Here is a 12,744-nt window from a genome sequence, read left to right as displayed (position 1 = left end):
GGGGCTCGATCCCAGATGGCTGGGATCATGCCCTGAGCCGAAGGCAGACGTTTAACAACTGCGCCACCCAGGCGCCCCTTAAGATTTTAGTTTTTAAAATTCATAGCTGTGGGGCGCCTGGGTGGCTCAGTTGTTAAGCGTCTGCCTTCGGCTCAGGGCATGATCCCAGAGTTCTGGGATCGAGTCCCGCATCGGGCTCCCTCCTCTGCTGGGAAGCGTGCTTCTTCCACTCCCACTTCCCCTGCTTATGTTCCCTCTCTCACTGTCTGTCTCTCTCACTCTGTCAAATAAATAAATAAAATCTTTAAAAAATAAATAAAAATAAAATTTATAGCTGTGGCCTTTATTACGGAAAAATACAAAAAAACCTGGTGGTCCATAAACTGTTACAAAATATCCTCCATTATGTGTGAGTGAGTTTAATAAAATTTAAGTATTTTCTCACACTTAATGTTTCCAGGTAATAAACTTTAAGTTTTATTATTACAAAATAAGAGTATATGAATATTTTTTCAAGTTAAGTAAAATCATTCACTTGACATATTAGTTTATTGATATGAACTTTAAGGTTGTGCATAAAATTGTAATAATGACAATTCAAATGAAGTAAAAAGAATAAACCATTTATTAAAACATCGTGTAATAAAATAAACTTTTTGATCCAATGCTACAGTGGTAAACATTTTCCCTCATTAACATTCCACCTAAAACACAGTTTAATTACAACATAATCTGGCCAGAACTTGAAAATACTTCTGTTCTTTACCGCTCAATGATTGAACTGTGAGGTGAGTGTAGATTTAGGTTGTCTTGATGAGCCAAAGACAGAGGATGATAGCCTAAGAGACAATCGATATTCCATATGTCCAAAGGTTAAATTTTATTTACCCTGTTCACTGGTCCAAACTTAAAATTTTCATTATATCAAATAACGATTTCATGAACCACCCCCTCCCAGCCAAAAATAAATATCAGGAACAAATTAAGGATAAGAGTTGGGTTTTAAACTGCACTTTATTTGTTACTATAATATTGTCTTTTTTTTTTTTTTTTTTAACTGATCAACTATAAGCATGCAACAAGTTCTCTTCCGAATGGAACTGCTTCCACAGCCTCTTGGATATCAATAAGTAAATTATAAAGTCATTCAATTTGTAGCTCTCTCCTCCTTTAAAGCACTTCTAAGCAGTGTGTGTGACACATACCACAGAGGTAGGAAAGACCATCTTGAATAAATTATCTTAATTGTAGAGAATTTCTGAAAATAAAACTAACAAAATGCTAAATCATGCCTCTGATGAGTACCAAAAGACCACAGAGCCATCTCCTCCTATTTGAAGAATTAGTTCCCTGGAGTGTTCTGGCCTTTGTAGGGCTCTTGATAGCAAGATCCACCAGGGCTCCAAACAACTGCACTGAGAAAGCCTTCCACCACTCTCACTTGCCGATTCTTTGGACCACCCAATCTTGTTGGCAGAGAGGGCAGCGATTGTTCTGTTTCACCCACAGGGACATGCAGCAGTTGTGAAAGGAATGATTACATTCTCCCCAGACCACTGAAAGGGGAAGAAAAAAAAAGATTATTTGATTTATATATTTTAATTTAAATTACTGAACTTAAATCATAGGTTATTTTATATTATAAAGAATAATCACGGTTCATAATCTTGAATCAAGATGGCTAATTGGTCGATATTTTTTCTATCTATAAAGAAATAAAAACTTACCTGTATAAATTACACTTAAGTGAGATGAGGCGCTGTGATTAGGGGACTTTCCATCATTGTTTAGAATCTGTGGGTGATGTGGTGGCCCCCAGTCCCTACACAGCTCCACATGCTGTCTTCCTGAAGTTAGGAGATTAAAGAACTTGAGCCTTCCTTAGATCCCAGATCTTCTCAGTCATACACTGACCTGGAGACCTTCCTTCTATGCTTTATTTTATTGAAAAATATCCTCCTGATTTTTATTTACCAAGATAATGAGTTTTAAATGTTTTCAGTTCATAGTAGTCTATTATAAATAGATGACATGCTTCTAAACATTATCAGCTGTACATCTACTGAGTTATTTTCTGGAAGTGGTGATGAACTATGTTAAGTCATCCATAAACAGTACAATTCCTCATATGACAAACACATTAACTTTGCAAAGTGGCTGGCTGGAAAGAGAGGTCTCTTTGTGATCAAAGAAAGGTGGCCTGAACCTCACAATTTCCGTTAATAGTTTTTAAACCAAGGGAAGTCACCCATAATCTGAAATACAGTCTCAAATGTGGGCTTTATTTGTCCCTTGCTTGACCTATACGATAACAAACAATGAAAGAAATAGGAAAAAAAAGAAAAAAAACATGAAAAAACCCCACATCTTCTTATGAAAATTAGCTATAGGGAGTAGGAAGCAAGGGGAAATCATTCTAAGTGTTTCAGGACAAAGAAACAGGATTTGATAAATACCGCATATATCATTAAGAAGCTATATGTAAACCATGCAGACACAAAGGACAAAGTTAATCTCTCATCTTCAGAAAAGCTTTTATATATAGCAATCTAGAGCTGATGACCTCAAGAACTAGGACATAAAAACCTCTGAACTGCTTAAAATGTTTAGCCTTAGACAACTTTTGTAGTCCCAGACGATTAGCAAAATTTAATAGATTTCCATATACAAACGATATTGGAAAAAATCTTGAGACTTAGAATTTTTTCTGTGTTAGTTGAAAAGTTAAATACTGTATCATAAGAGTACTGAAAACTGATGTGCTTTATTAGAATAAAACCCTACCAGATCTGACCTATAATACAGTTAAATTTAAGTGATATTTTGGCAAATTCCTTACTTTATAATTTTCTTAATAGAAAAGAGTGATTTCTTTTTTGAATATCAAATATTTACTATGCCCATGCCTAGAATGTATAATCAATTCTTAATTACAGGCAATAAAAGGACTTGCAGATTAATTCCATTAAGGCCTTTAGAGAACACATTTTATATTAATAACGGATCACTGCTTTACAGTTTATTTTTGTGTATTGATAAAGTCAATCTTAATTGCAAATTCAAACATCCCCGCTGAGAGAAAACCTTCGTTGAAAAAGCAAGAGAATGAAATTACAACATACCAACACAATCCTCTTGTTTGTTTTCAGCTTGACATCTAAGGCAGGCATCTAAAAGTAAACAAATAGCAATTCTCATTCTGATGCTCAGAATGCAACTTTTAAAACCCAGACACTTCAAAGTCAAATAAAAGCCCAAAGGGTTAGAGATGGAGATAAGAGACTCATATTATTAATTTCTCATCTGAACATAACTGTTTAAAGATGAATAAAGTACAAGGCACTCTACTCATTTACTTATGACCAGGAGCAATTTCACAAGGGTTACTGACCCTCTACTTTTACAAACTCTGATGAAAAGATGTCCCAAAGGTGCATGCAACCACTACAGAAAAATATGCCATACCCCATTATATATTAGAAGTTCATATGGATTGGGCATGCTCACATAGTTCAACCTTAGGGGCAGTTTAGTTTCAAGATACCGTTTTAAGTAAGCCATGCATATATATTGGTATTTGCTTATACACACATACAGAAACTCTAGAAGAATACCCAAGTAACTAATAATAAAGTTTACCAAAGAGCGGATGGAATGGGAAGGAGTTTTCATTGTATATTTTCTTAAAATTCTGAATTACGTGACTGTATGATCTATATAAAAATTAAAATTAATTTTTAAAGAACTCTTAAATACTAGGTTCTCTCTCTTTTTTCTATTTTAAGAAAATGCTCCCTTAGGGCGCGTGGGTGGCCCAGTCAGTCAAGAGTCTGCCTTCGGCTCAAGGTCATGATCCCAGGGTCCTGGGATGGAGCCCCGTATCAGGCTCCCTGCTCAATGGGCAGCCTGCTTCTCCCTCTCCGCTGCTTGTGCTCTCGTGCTCTCTTGCTCTCTCTCTCTCAAATAAATAAAATCTTTGAAAAAAAAGAAAAAAGAAAAAAGAAAAACAAAACGCTCCCTTTACAAATATGTCTGATTCCAAAGCATTTATCCAACAATGACAAAGTATTTTAATAATTTACTTGGGAGTAAATTCTAGGAAGAGGAACCTAAAGGATATACTAGAAGTTTTCAAAATTCACTGTGTACTACTATTTGCTTGATGAAGGAGGTAATATAGAATATTTTAGGGACCAAAAAAATGGGTTCATTGACTAGCTGGAAGAGGAGTCCAAGATGGGAAAAAGGAAGTTCAAAGCAACAGAACAGAAGAAAAAAAAGGTTTTTAACATAAATTGGAGAAAAAGAATTCTGTAAAAATAGATACACGGTAGAGCTGAAGCCTGCTCCTCTTCTTACACTGGATTATGCTCAGGCGTTTGTTTGCTCCTCTCTGCATGCTCTTACCCTAAAAAAACACACCACCCTAGCCTCTTCCATGTGGATTAAAAACAACCACTGCCTCCTGAGGCTTTCTTCAATCCCACAATTACTGAGTATCTACTCTGTATAAGGAGTTATGCACTGGGGACACCAAAATGACCGAGTCTGGGTCCCTGGTCTCACCAGGAAATGGGAAGGTAGGCAGGCAAACAACTAAATATCATAAGGATCATGATATAAGGGTGAGGACATGGCTCTGGTTCTGTATAATCACAGAATTATAGTCTGTGATCCCAACTACCTCTTTCACAAATTAGGCAAACAAGACTCCAAAAGGTATGTCAAATGTCCAAGTTAACATAAATAGCCAAGAAGGGTTACTCTGGCTCTTTAGAACTCAACAGAACTAGCAAACCTATTTTCCTCTTCTTCAACATTTGTTCACTATGCCATCTGCCCCTTTCAGAATGAAGGGAGAAGAGCGAAAACCAAAGAAGAGAGTGTTAACCACATCAGAACAGGCTGACAGGCAAATCTTGGATCAAGAAGTCATAATAAATCATTTAGGTGTATGAAATGAATTCAAAATATTAAGGAAATGGAATTAAGTGGGCTCTTTTGCACAATCTAGAAATCTCGGATTACAATTTTGATTGAGCTTTGATTTAGACTCATTATCAAAACCCACCTAAATCTAAAAATTCCTGAAGTTTTAGATAAAAGAAAAAAAATTCTCTTTGTGATATTCCTAAGATCTAAAACAGAACATTTCTAAGGAATACCATAACAGTAACACCTTTTAGAATGATGCTACTAGGGTAAGGCTTGGGAAGTCTGAAAAACAAACTTCCTTCTGCTGTCACCTGACCACTAAATGGATTTTAACACCTCATAAACAAAACACAGAGGTCTAGTCCAGAATACTTTTCTGAACTCAAAGGACAGCTGTTATAAATCTGCAAAATTAATCCACAGTAGCAGAATACTTGCTATAATTAGAAGGTTAATATGAATGTGAACCATATATTTATAGCCCATACTCTGACTTACTCTAAATAACCCAGTAAAGTTTATTTGTTGCAAGATTTCAACCATTACTTTGAATTCTGCATTTCTACTTACAAATCTAAAATTTTTTCTTTGGGGAGAAATACAAAGCAAACTTTCTGGAACACTCTTCTTTTTAAACTAAAGAAAATTTAGAGAATAAAATATTTAGCAAAGCTTGTCTTGCAAAAGAAGAAAAGATTAAGTTGCCTGGATAAGTTAACAATGCCACACAAACTGGAAATTATGATTGTAGTTTAAGTAAGGGGTGGGGCAAGGGGGATTTACTGCAGGCCAATAAACTAGGCACTTTAAGACCTAATTACGCAAAATAAGTGGATCATGTCTGAAATTAAGTTCTTTCAAAGGTAAAAAACAAAAAATATTTGGATCCCATTTTTGTAAATCCTCTTTGAAACAAGTCCTGATGAACAAAAAAGAGTGTAGTTACCAAAGAGAGTGTAAATTGAGAATCAATCTTGATTCTGGTAGGTTTAAATTTCATCCCTTGAGAGAGCAATTCTGTTTATTTTCTCCAATTCTCTCATTTTGCTGAGCAAAACACAAAGTTTTCAAACTATAGAACCTCAGCTTTTTCCACCTACCCCCAAGAAACATTAAGATCCTCTCTCAGTATTTTAAATGCTCTATTTAGAAATACAACTTGCATTTAGATAGCATCTCTTTTTGAAGGTGGTCTGAGATCTTAAAACAGAGAGCATATAAAATGTAACAGGATGAAGCTGCTCTGAAAGGTTTCCGCTTGGTCCAGTATTTTTATTCGAAATATCACAGAAGAAGTTAAGATTTTATTTTGTACGAGAGGGTTCTTCACAAAGGCCCGACTCAGAGAAGGGCAGGATCTTCTTCAGGAAATGGCATCCTATGATAGGGAGGGGCCAGAGGAGATGAAAATTTATGTTTCTGAATAAAGGGCTTACATTCTTCAATTCCTGCGAACCTTAAATATTCTTGAACCACACTGTATCCCCTTCAAGACAAGCGAGTGCCATCTGACCCATCCCGAGGCAGGCAGATTCAAAAGCCTGCGGAACAGCAGTAGCTAACCCAGAAATGCAGTGGCTAGAACACTCTTCCCTTCGCCTCTCAGGAGCGAACTGAGGGTGTCGTTTTTTGTGGAAGAGGACTCCAGTGCATCACTTTGGTGGGTGACCACAACCATTAAAGTGCCCTACTTATTCAGGGCCTTTACTCTGACCCCGTTGCGGTTTGCTTTTAGGGATGGAGCTGGCCACACAAACCGAAGTGGTTTCTCCTAGCTGCCATCAAATGACCCAGTTTTATGTCCTTGGCCACACCCATCACTACCTGAAATTACCTTAATTTCTCTGCTCACAGCCCGTTTCTCTCCCTAGAGAAGACCAGCTCCCGGCGCCGGGCGCCTGCTGACCTCCAGGCGGAGGCAGCAGCCCTCAGGCCAGAAGCAGCACTGTTGGCCCCCGGCGCCCCTGCCCCCACTCCTCGCGACCCGAGTCTCTCCGAGCCTTGCTCCCCCGTCCCCCACGCCCAGAGTCGGCCTCGCGGAGGCCGTAGCGCGGCCCGGGCCTCGCGTGCAGCGCTTACCCATCACCTGGACCCTGCAGATGGCGCACGTATCGCACTCCACGTCCCAGCTCCACATGGCCACCGCATTCCACTTTTTGAGAGAGAACATTTTGTCGCCTCCCGACTTGGAGCCTGCGCTCCCGGAGTGAGAGGACAGGGCGCAGGGTTCCTCGCCGTCTTCCACGTCGGCCATGGCGGCGACGCGGGGCCGGCAGCGGAGACGTTAAGTCGGCGGAGGCGGGCGGCTATGGCGGCTCCGTGGCGCCGCCCGGCGGGCCACAGCGCCGCCTGCAGGCCACGGAACACCGCAGCGCCTACGGCAGGGGCCGCCCCGATTGGCTGGCGCGGCCCAGTGACGTCATCTTACGCTAGCGCCGGACCGCTTGTCCACCCCTGCACCTCCGCTCGCTGGGGCAACTGAGAGCGCAGAGGGCCTTCAGGGCGATTACGGTGTGAAGCCTGGGCGATTACGGTGTGAAGCCTGGACGCTTCGCTGCTGAGTGTTCCTCTCCCGCGACCCGGAGCACTCTGCGCAGGCACCAGGTGTCCTGATGTGTGCCTCCAAGAAACTTAACACTCTCACAAATTATCTTGAATATAACTGTTCCCCGCCCATGTAAACCCCATCAGAGCAGGGACCATGTCTTTATACAAGATACCTTGTCCTCGGTATCTAGGAAACGTCTGGCCTCAGGTCTTGTGAGAAACCTGGTTCAGTGGTTCTCAAACTTTTTGGGCTCAGCACCCCGTTATACTTAAAAACCACAGGACCTTAAAGAGTCTTTATGTAAGATTTATGTTTGCTTTTTAAGCAATTTAAATTGAGGGGAAGATTTAAAGTAACAGTAATAAACTGATCACAAGTTATTAGAGCAATGGTGCCACATACAATGTAGCTTCTGGAAAACTCCACTGTACACTCCTAAAGAGTGAAAAGAGGGAAATAGCTCTGAATATTGGCATGCAAATAGTTTTGACCTGTTGGTACCCTGAAAGGATGCCAAGAACTCTGGGGCCCATGCTCTGAGAACCTGATGTAGGTTAACCTCCTCCTTTTATATGTACAAGTAACACCGCTATTACGTGAAGGTGACAATTATGAAACTTGGGTTCTTCTATTGCTAGCCTGGGGTCATGTTCTACTGTTTTCTCAAGCCAAGCAGACAACATCTTCATTTTGAAAGATAAGAAAGTTGAGGCACAGAATGCCTAAGGAGATGACTGATGACCACCACCACCTAGTGGTGGACACCTGTAGTGTCGGGTTTGGGATTCCAAGCCTCCAACGTCTTCTTACTGGGCCTCTCAGTCTCCCCTGGTCCCCTCATGCCAGGCCTTGTGTCTGGACGGAGGCTAACCAAACTCCAGCAGTCGGGCAGAGGACACAAGGATGCATAAATATGTAAAAATAGAAATATGGACACAGGGTCACATTTGGCCAGATGCTATGCGTGCTGCTTGTTGAGTGAAATATTAAATGGTGTGAGGGACAGAGATATCCCTGAGGACTGATGCTATGAGGAAAAGCATCATAGAAGAAGTCAAGTTTGAACTGGGGGGAGATGGGAGGCCCTCAAGTCCAGGATATGAGTGAAGAGAGCACACCTCTCCAAGCTGTCAGCCAGAGCAGAGCAATAGTGGTGATGGCAGATGTTAATCTCACCACACTAACTTTATGAGCCAGATAAAAATGCCTATAAACAAACCCAGATGAACATGTTCTGTTCATATTAAACGACCACACATCTGACTAGAGATGGTTCTAAATGCGAGATATCTAACGAAGGAGGAAGGCCGGAATCAGATGAGGATAAAATGCACTAAGTTGTTGGGAACCGGCCAGTTTGAAAGAGAAAAGAAGAGAAAGTCAGATGAGAGGATGAAAGCCGAGAGGATGGCCTCTTTTCTTTCACACTTTAACATCTCTGAAACTGGACAGAACTTCCCCTACCTGCTCCAGCTGGATTGCTCTCTGCACTTAGAGAAATCTTACTCATCTTTGCTCTCTGCCAACATATATTCATGTACTCCCAGGAAATCACAGCACTTACTGTGTTTCTTCCACTCTTTTGGCACTGGGTCACATAGTAAGCAAAAAGTGCTGTTACTGATGTTTATGGAACAATTTCAAGTTTTTAAAATTGACAGCTCATAAATGATAAAAATTTAAAAATAGTAAAATGAGTATACAATGAAAAAAAAAAACAAGTGCTGTTAATAGACTCTCCAGAAATTCCTACATATGTACAAACACATAATACAACTCATTAAAATTAAAAAAAAATATTTTACTTTTAAGTAATCTCTACACCCAAAGTGGGGCTTGAACTCACAACCCTGAGACCAAGAGTCACACACTCTACCAACTGAGCTAGTCAGGTGCCCCAGAAAATTTTTAATTGAGATAAATATACAGAATGAAGTTTGCCACCATTTTAAGTATAGAGTTCAGTACTCTTAAGTACATTTATGTTGTTTTTGTTTTGTTTTGTTTTAAAGTAGACTCCACACCCAGCATGGAGCCCAATGCAGGGAATGAACTCATGACCCTGAGATCAAGACTTGAGCTGAGATCAAGAGTCAGACGCCTAACCCACCAAGCCACCCAGGTGCTCCAGGACATTTACACTGTTATACAAACACTTTCCAAAACTTTTTCATCTTCCAAAACCAAAACTATACTCCTTAAACAACTTTCTATCTCCCCTTCTTCCACCGGCAACCAGCATTCTTTGTTTCTGAGTCTGATTACCCTATGTACCTCATGTAAGTAGAATCATACAGTATTTGTCTTTTTGTGACTGGCTTATTTCACTTTAGCACAATGTCTTGAAGGTTCATCCATGTTGCAGCATGTGTCAGAATTTCCTTCCTTTTTAAGGCAAAATAATATTGCACTGTATGGATAGACCACATTTTGCTGATCCATGCATCTGTCAATGGATATCCGGGTTGCATGCACCTTTTGACTACTGTGAATAATACCACTATGAAGATGAGTATACAATATCTCTTCATAATTCTGCTTTCATTTCTTTTGGGTATATACCCAGAAGTGGGATCGCTGGCTCATATTATATCAATTCATTTTTCATATGAGTTTTTTACACATATTATTCTCTAGCCTGCTTTTTAAAATATTTTTTTAAAGTAATCTCCACATCCAACAGGGGGCTCAAACTCACAACCCTGAGGTCAAGAGTTGGATGCTCCACTCACTGAGCCAGCCAGGTGCCCCTCTAGCCTGCTCTTTTTGTTTAACAGTATGAGTGGGACAGCTTTTCACATAAGCACTTCCTTATCCACATTATTCTTGATGGCTGCATGGTATTCCACCACATACATTTCCTGTGATTTATTTCTCTGAAAATCCTTTGAGAGACATTAAACTATTTCCAATGTATAATAAATGATACATTAAACATCATTATAAATATTTCCTTACACATGTTTGAGAGCATCTTTGTAAAATATATTTCTAGAATAACTAGGTCAAAAGTTATATATTTTTCATTTTGATGGACAATGTCAAAAGAATTCAAGGGGCGCCTGGGTGGCTCAGATGGTTAAGCATCTGCCTTTGGCTCAGATCATGATCCCAGAGTCCTGGGATCAAGCCCCGCATCAGGCTCCCTGCTCAGCAGGGGGTCTGCTTCTCCCACTCCCTCTGCCTCCCCGCCACCCCCCCATGCTCTCTCTCTCTCAAATAAATAAATAAAATCTTAAAAAAAAAAAATAAAGACTTCTAAAGAGGCACACAGATCTTATACTCCCACCCAGTGGATGTCAGTGGCAAATTTGAAAATCTTTTTTTTTTTTTTTTTTAAAGCAGGTACAATTTCTTAGGAGGCCTCATATACCGGATATAGAAGTTCTGAAGATCTGTTATATTATTTCAACTCTCACACTCTGTTATTACTTACTTTTAACATATGAGGATCTTATCTTCCTAGCTAGATGCTAAGATATTTAATGGTGAACATAATTGACTATAAACATCCTCACCTGGGGCGCCTGGGTGGCACAGCGGTTAAGCGTCTGCCTTCGGCTCAGGGCGTGATCCCCGCGATCTGGGATCGAGCCCCACATCAGGCTCTTCTGCTATGAGCCTGCTTCTTCCTCTCCCACTCCCCCTGCTTGTGTTCCCTCTCTCGCTGGCTGTCTCTATCTCTGCTGAATAAATAAATAAAATCTTTAAAAAAAAAACCAAAAAACATCCTCACCTTCACATAGTTTGGTTCCACAGACTTGCCAGAACTTGATTTGTACATAGTTGAATAAGTCTTGCCTTTTTTTATGTGCATTCATTTCTTTCTTTCTCTATTTTTTATTTTGAGTAGGCTCCACACCCAATGTGGGGCTTGAACTCACAACCCTGAGATCAAGAGTCATATGCTCTACCAACTGAGCCAGCCAAGCTCCCCACCAGACTTGCTTTTTGTGTGGGTTTTTTGTTTTGTTTTGTTTTTTCCTTCAAAATGGAAAGGTCTTAAGTCTGTTTTTCTTCTTTTTTATTTTTCTTGTGTAGCTTTTCCAAGTGAAATAACTGGAATCATTCAATTCTAACATCAACAATAACTGCCACTAATATTTATATTTGAGCACATACTATGAAACAAGTATTGTTCAAAAATTCTTGACATGTGTCATCTCATTCAGAGCTCGCCAAATGAGACAGGTGCTATTCTTATCTGTATCTTATCAGGGAAAACTGAGGCTCAGTGAAGCCTCACTTGGCCAATGTCACACAACTGGAAAGCAGCAGTTTTCCACCGAGAATTCCAGTCCACTTCATTCCCCAGTCCACACTTTTCATCCCTGCATCATATTGTCATGCCATATAACTTTCAACTAATCCAATTTATCATCCGTACGTTGGTCAATCACACCTCTTCTCTTTCCCATGGAGCAGACATCTTCATTGGGGGGGGGGCGGTTAAAGTGATTAGAAATTACCTCATTTGGGGAAGATCCCCATTTGGGGGGATGTTGTCTTTCAGGAAGTGATTATTTCCAAATATGCCTATTGTTCCCAACTATAGATACACTTACAAAAGAAAATTCTTTCTTTCTTAGATAAAGATCGTGACTTCCTTCAAGTTATAAATTTCACATGCACGTGAGAAGCACCAGAGAAGAATCCTACCTGTATTTACTAAGGCCAGCTTCTGAAACCCTCATTTTAGAAAATGACAAGCATAATAGGATTAACACTACTTTGAACTTACATAAATTAGTCATCAAATTTTAGAACTTGAAAGGGGCTTGGTTCCAGTGAAAACTATTATTATAGAACAAGCAATATCTTTTTACACATGTCCGGTTGGCCATGGTAATAGATAGCATCCATAAAGATAAATGGCATCCACATTCAGTTTTTAACCTGTGAAATAATGAACAAAAAATCATAAATTATAAAAAGAAAAAAGGAAGTTCAACTTCATACAACAGAGAGTAAACATATGTAAAGCATTACCTACCTAATAGATCCCACATGTTTCATAAATAGTTTAGTTAAATTCACCATTTCAAACCCACAATAAGCTAACAGGAACCAGGATTTGGGGAGGAAGTGGGAAAGCTGAAGACAGGAGGCAAGGTTTGCACTAACATTTGAGGGAATCCTACTACTTGTCCTTTGGTACAATCATCATCCATCAGAATGGACTGATGGTTTAGGATACTGTTACCTAGAACCAAAATGCTCATGATTTTATCAAGTGCAACATCTGCTGAGGGTAGCATCTA

General features: G+C 39.7%; 2 protein-coding genes across 7 annotated transcripts in view; both read right to left on the bottom strand.

The window, feature by feature from the left end:
- Positions 1 to 1,032: 1,032 nt before the first annotated feature.
- On the bottom strand, positions 1,033 to 7,287 carry RNF7 (ring finger protein 7). 2 transcript variants are annotated; one of them, XM_045791900.2, is made up of 3 exons: positions 7,022 to 7,287; positions 3,123 to 3,170; positions 1,033 to 1,556 (listed from the first exon to the last, which is right to left on the bottom strand). In XM_045791900.2, exons 1-3 carry the CDS (start codon positions 7,187 to 7,189, stop codon positions 1,500 to 1,502), a joined length of 273 nt encoding a protein of 90 aa, XP_045647856.1. In that variant the 5' UTR covers positions 7,190 to 7,287; the 3' UTR covers positions 1,033 to 1,499. The 2 variants fall into 2 exon arrangements, with proteins under 2 accessions (XP_045647856.1, XP_045647855.1); XM_045791899.2 differs by having other exon boundaries at positions 7,015 to 7,283.
- A 1,534-nt stretch (positions 7,288 to 8,821) lies between these two features.
- The window catches only part of LOC123788434 (uncharacterized), a 47,483-nt gene continuing 43,560 nt past the window's right edge, over positions 8,822 to 12,744 (bottom strand). For all 5 annotated transcript variants that reach the window (XM_087870242.1, XM_087870241.1, XM_087870244.1 and 2 more), the window contains one exon: positions 8,822 to 12,379. In XM_087870242.1, coding sequence (XP_087726368.1) covers positions 12,244 to 12,379 — 136 coding nt within the window. In that variant the 3' untranslated portion in view covers positions 8,822 to 12,243. The remainder of the gene's footprint in view (positions 12,380 to 12,744) is intronic.

Source organism: Ursus americanus, chromosome 20 (assembly GCF_024610735.1).
Source record: "Ursus americanus isolate L20-20 chromosome 20, mUrsAme1.1.p, whole genome shotgun sequence".
Lineage (NCBI taxonomy): Eukaryota > Metazoa > Chordata > Mammalia > Carnivora > Ursidae > Ursus > Ursus americanus.
This window is presented reverse-complemented; position numbering and strand designations above follow the sequence as displayed.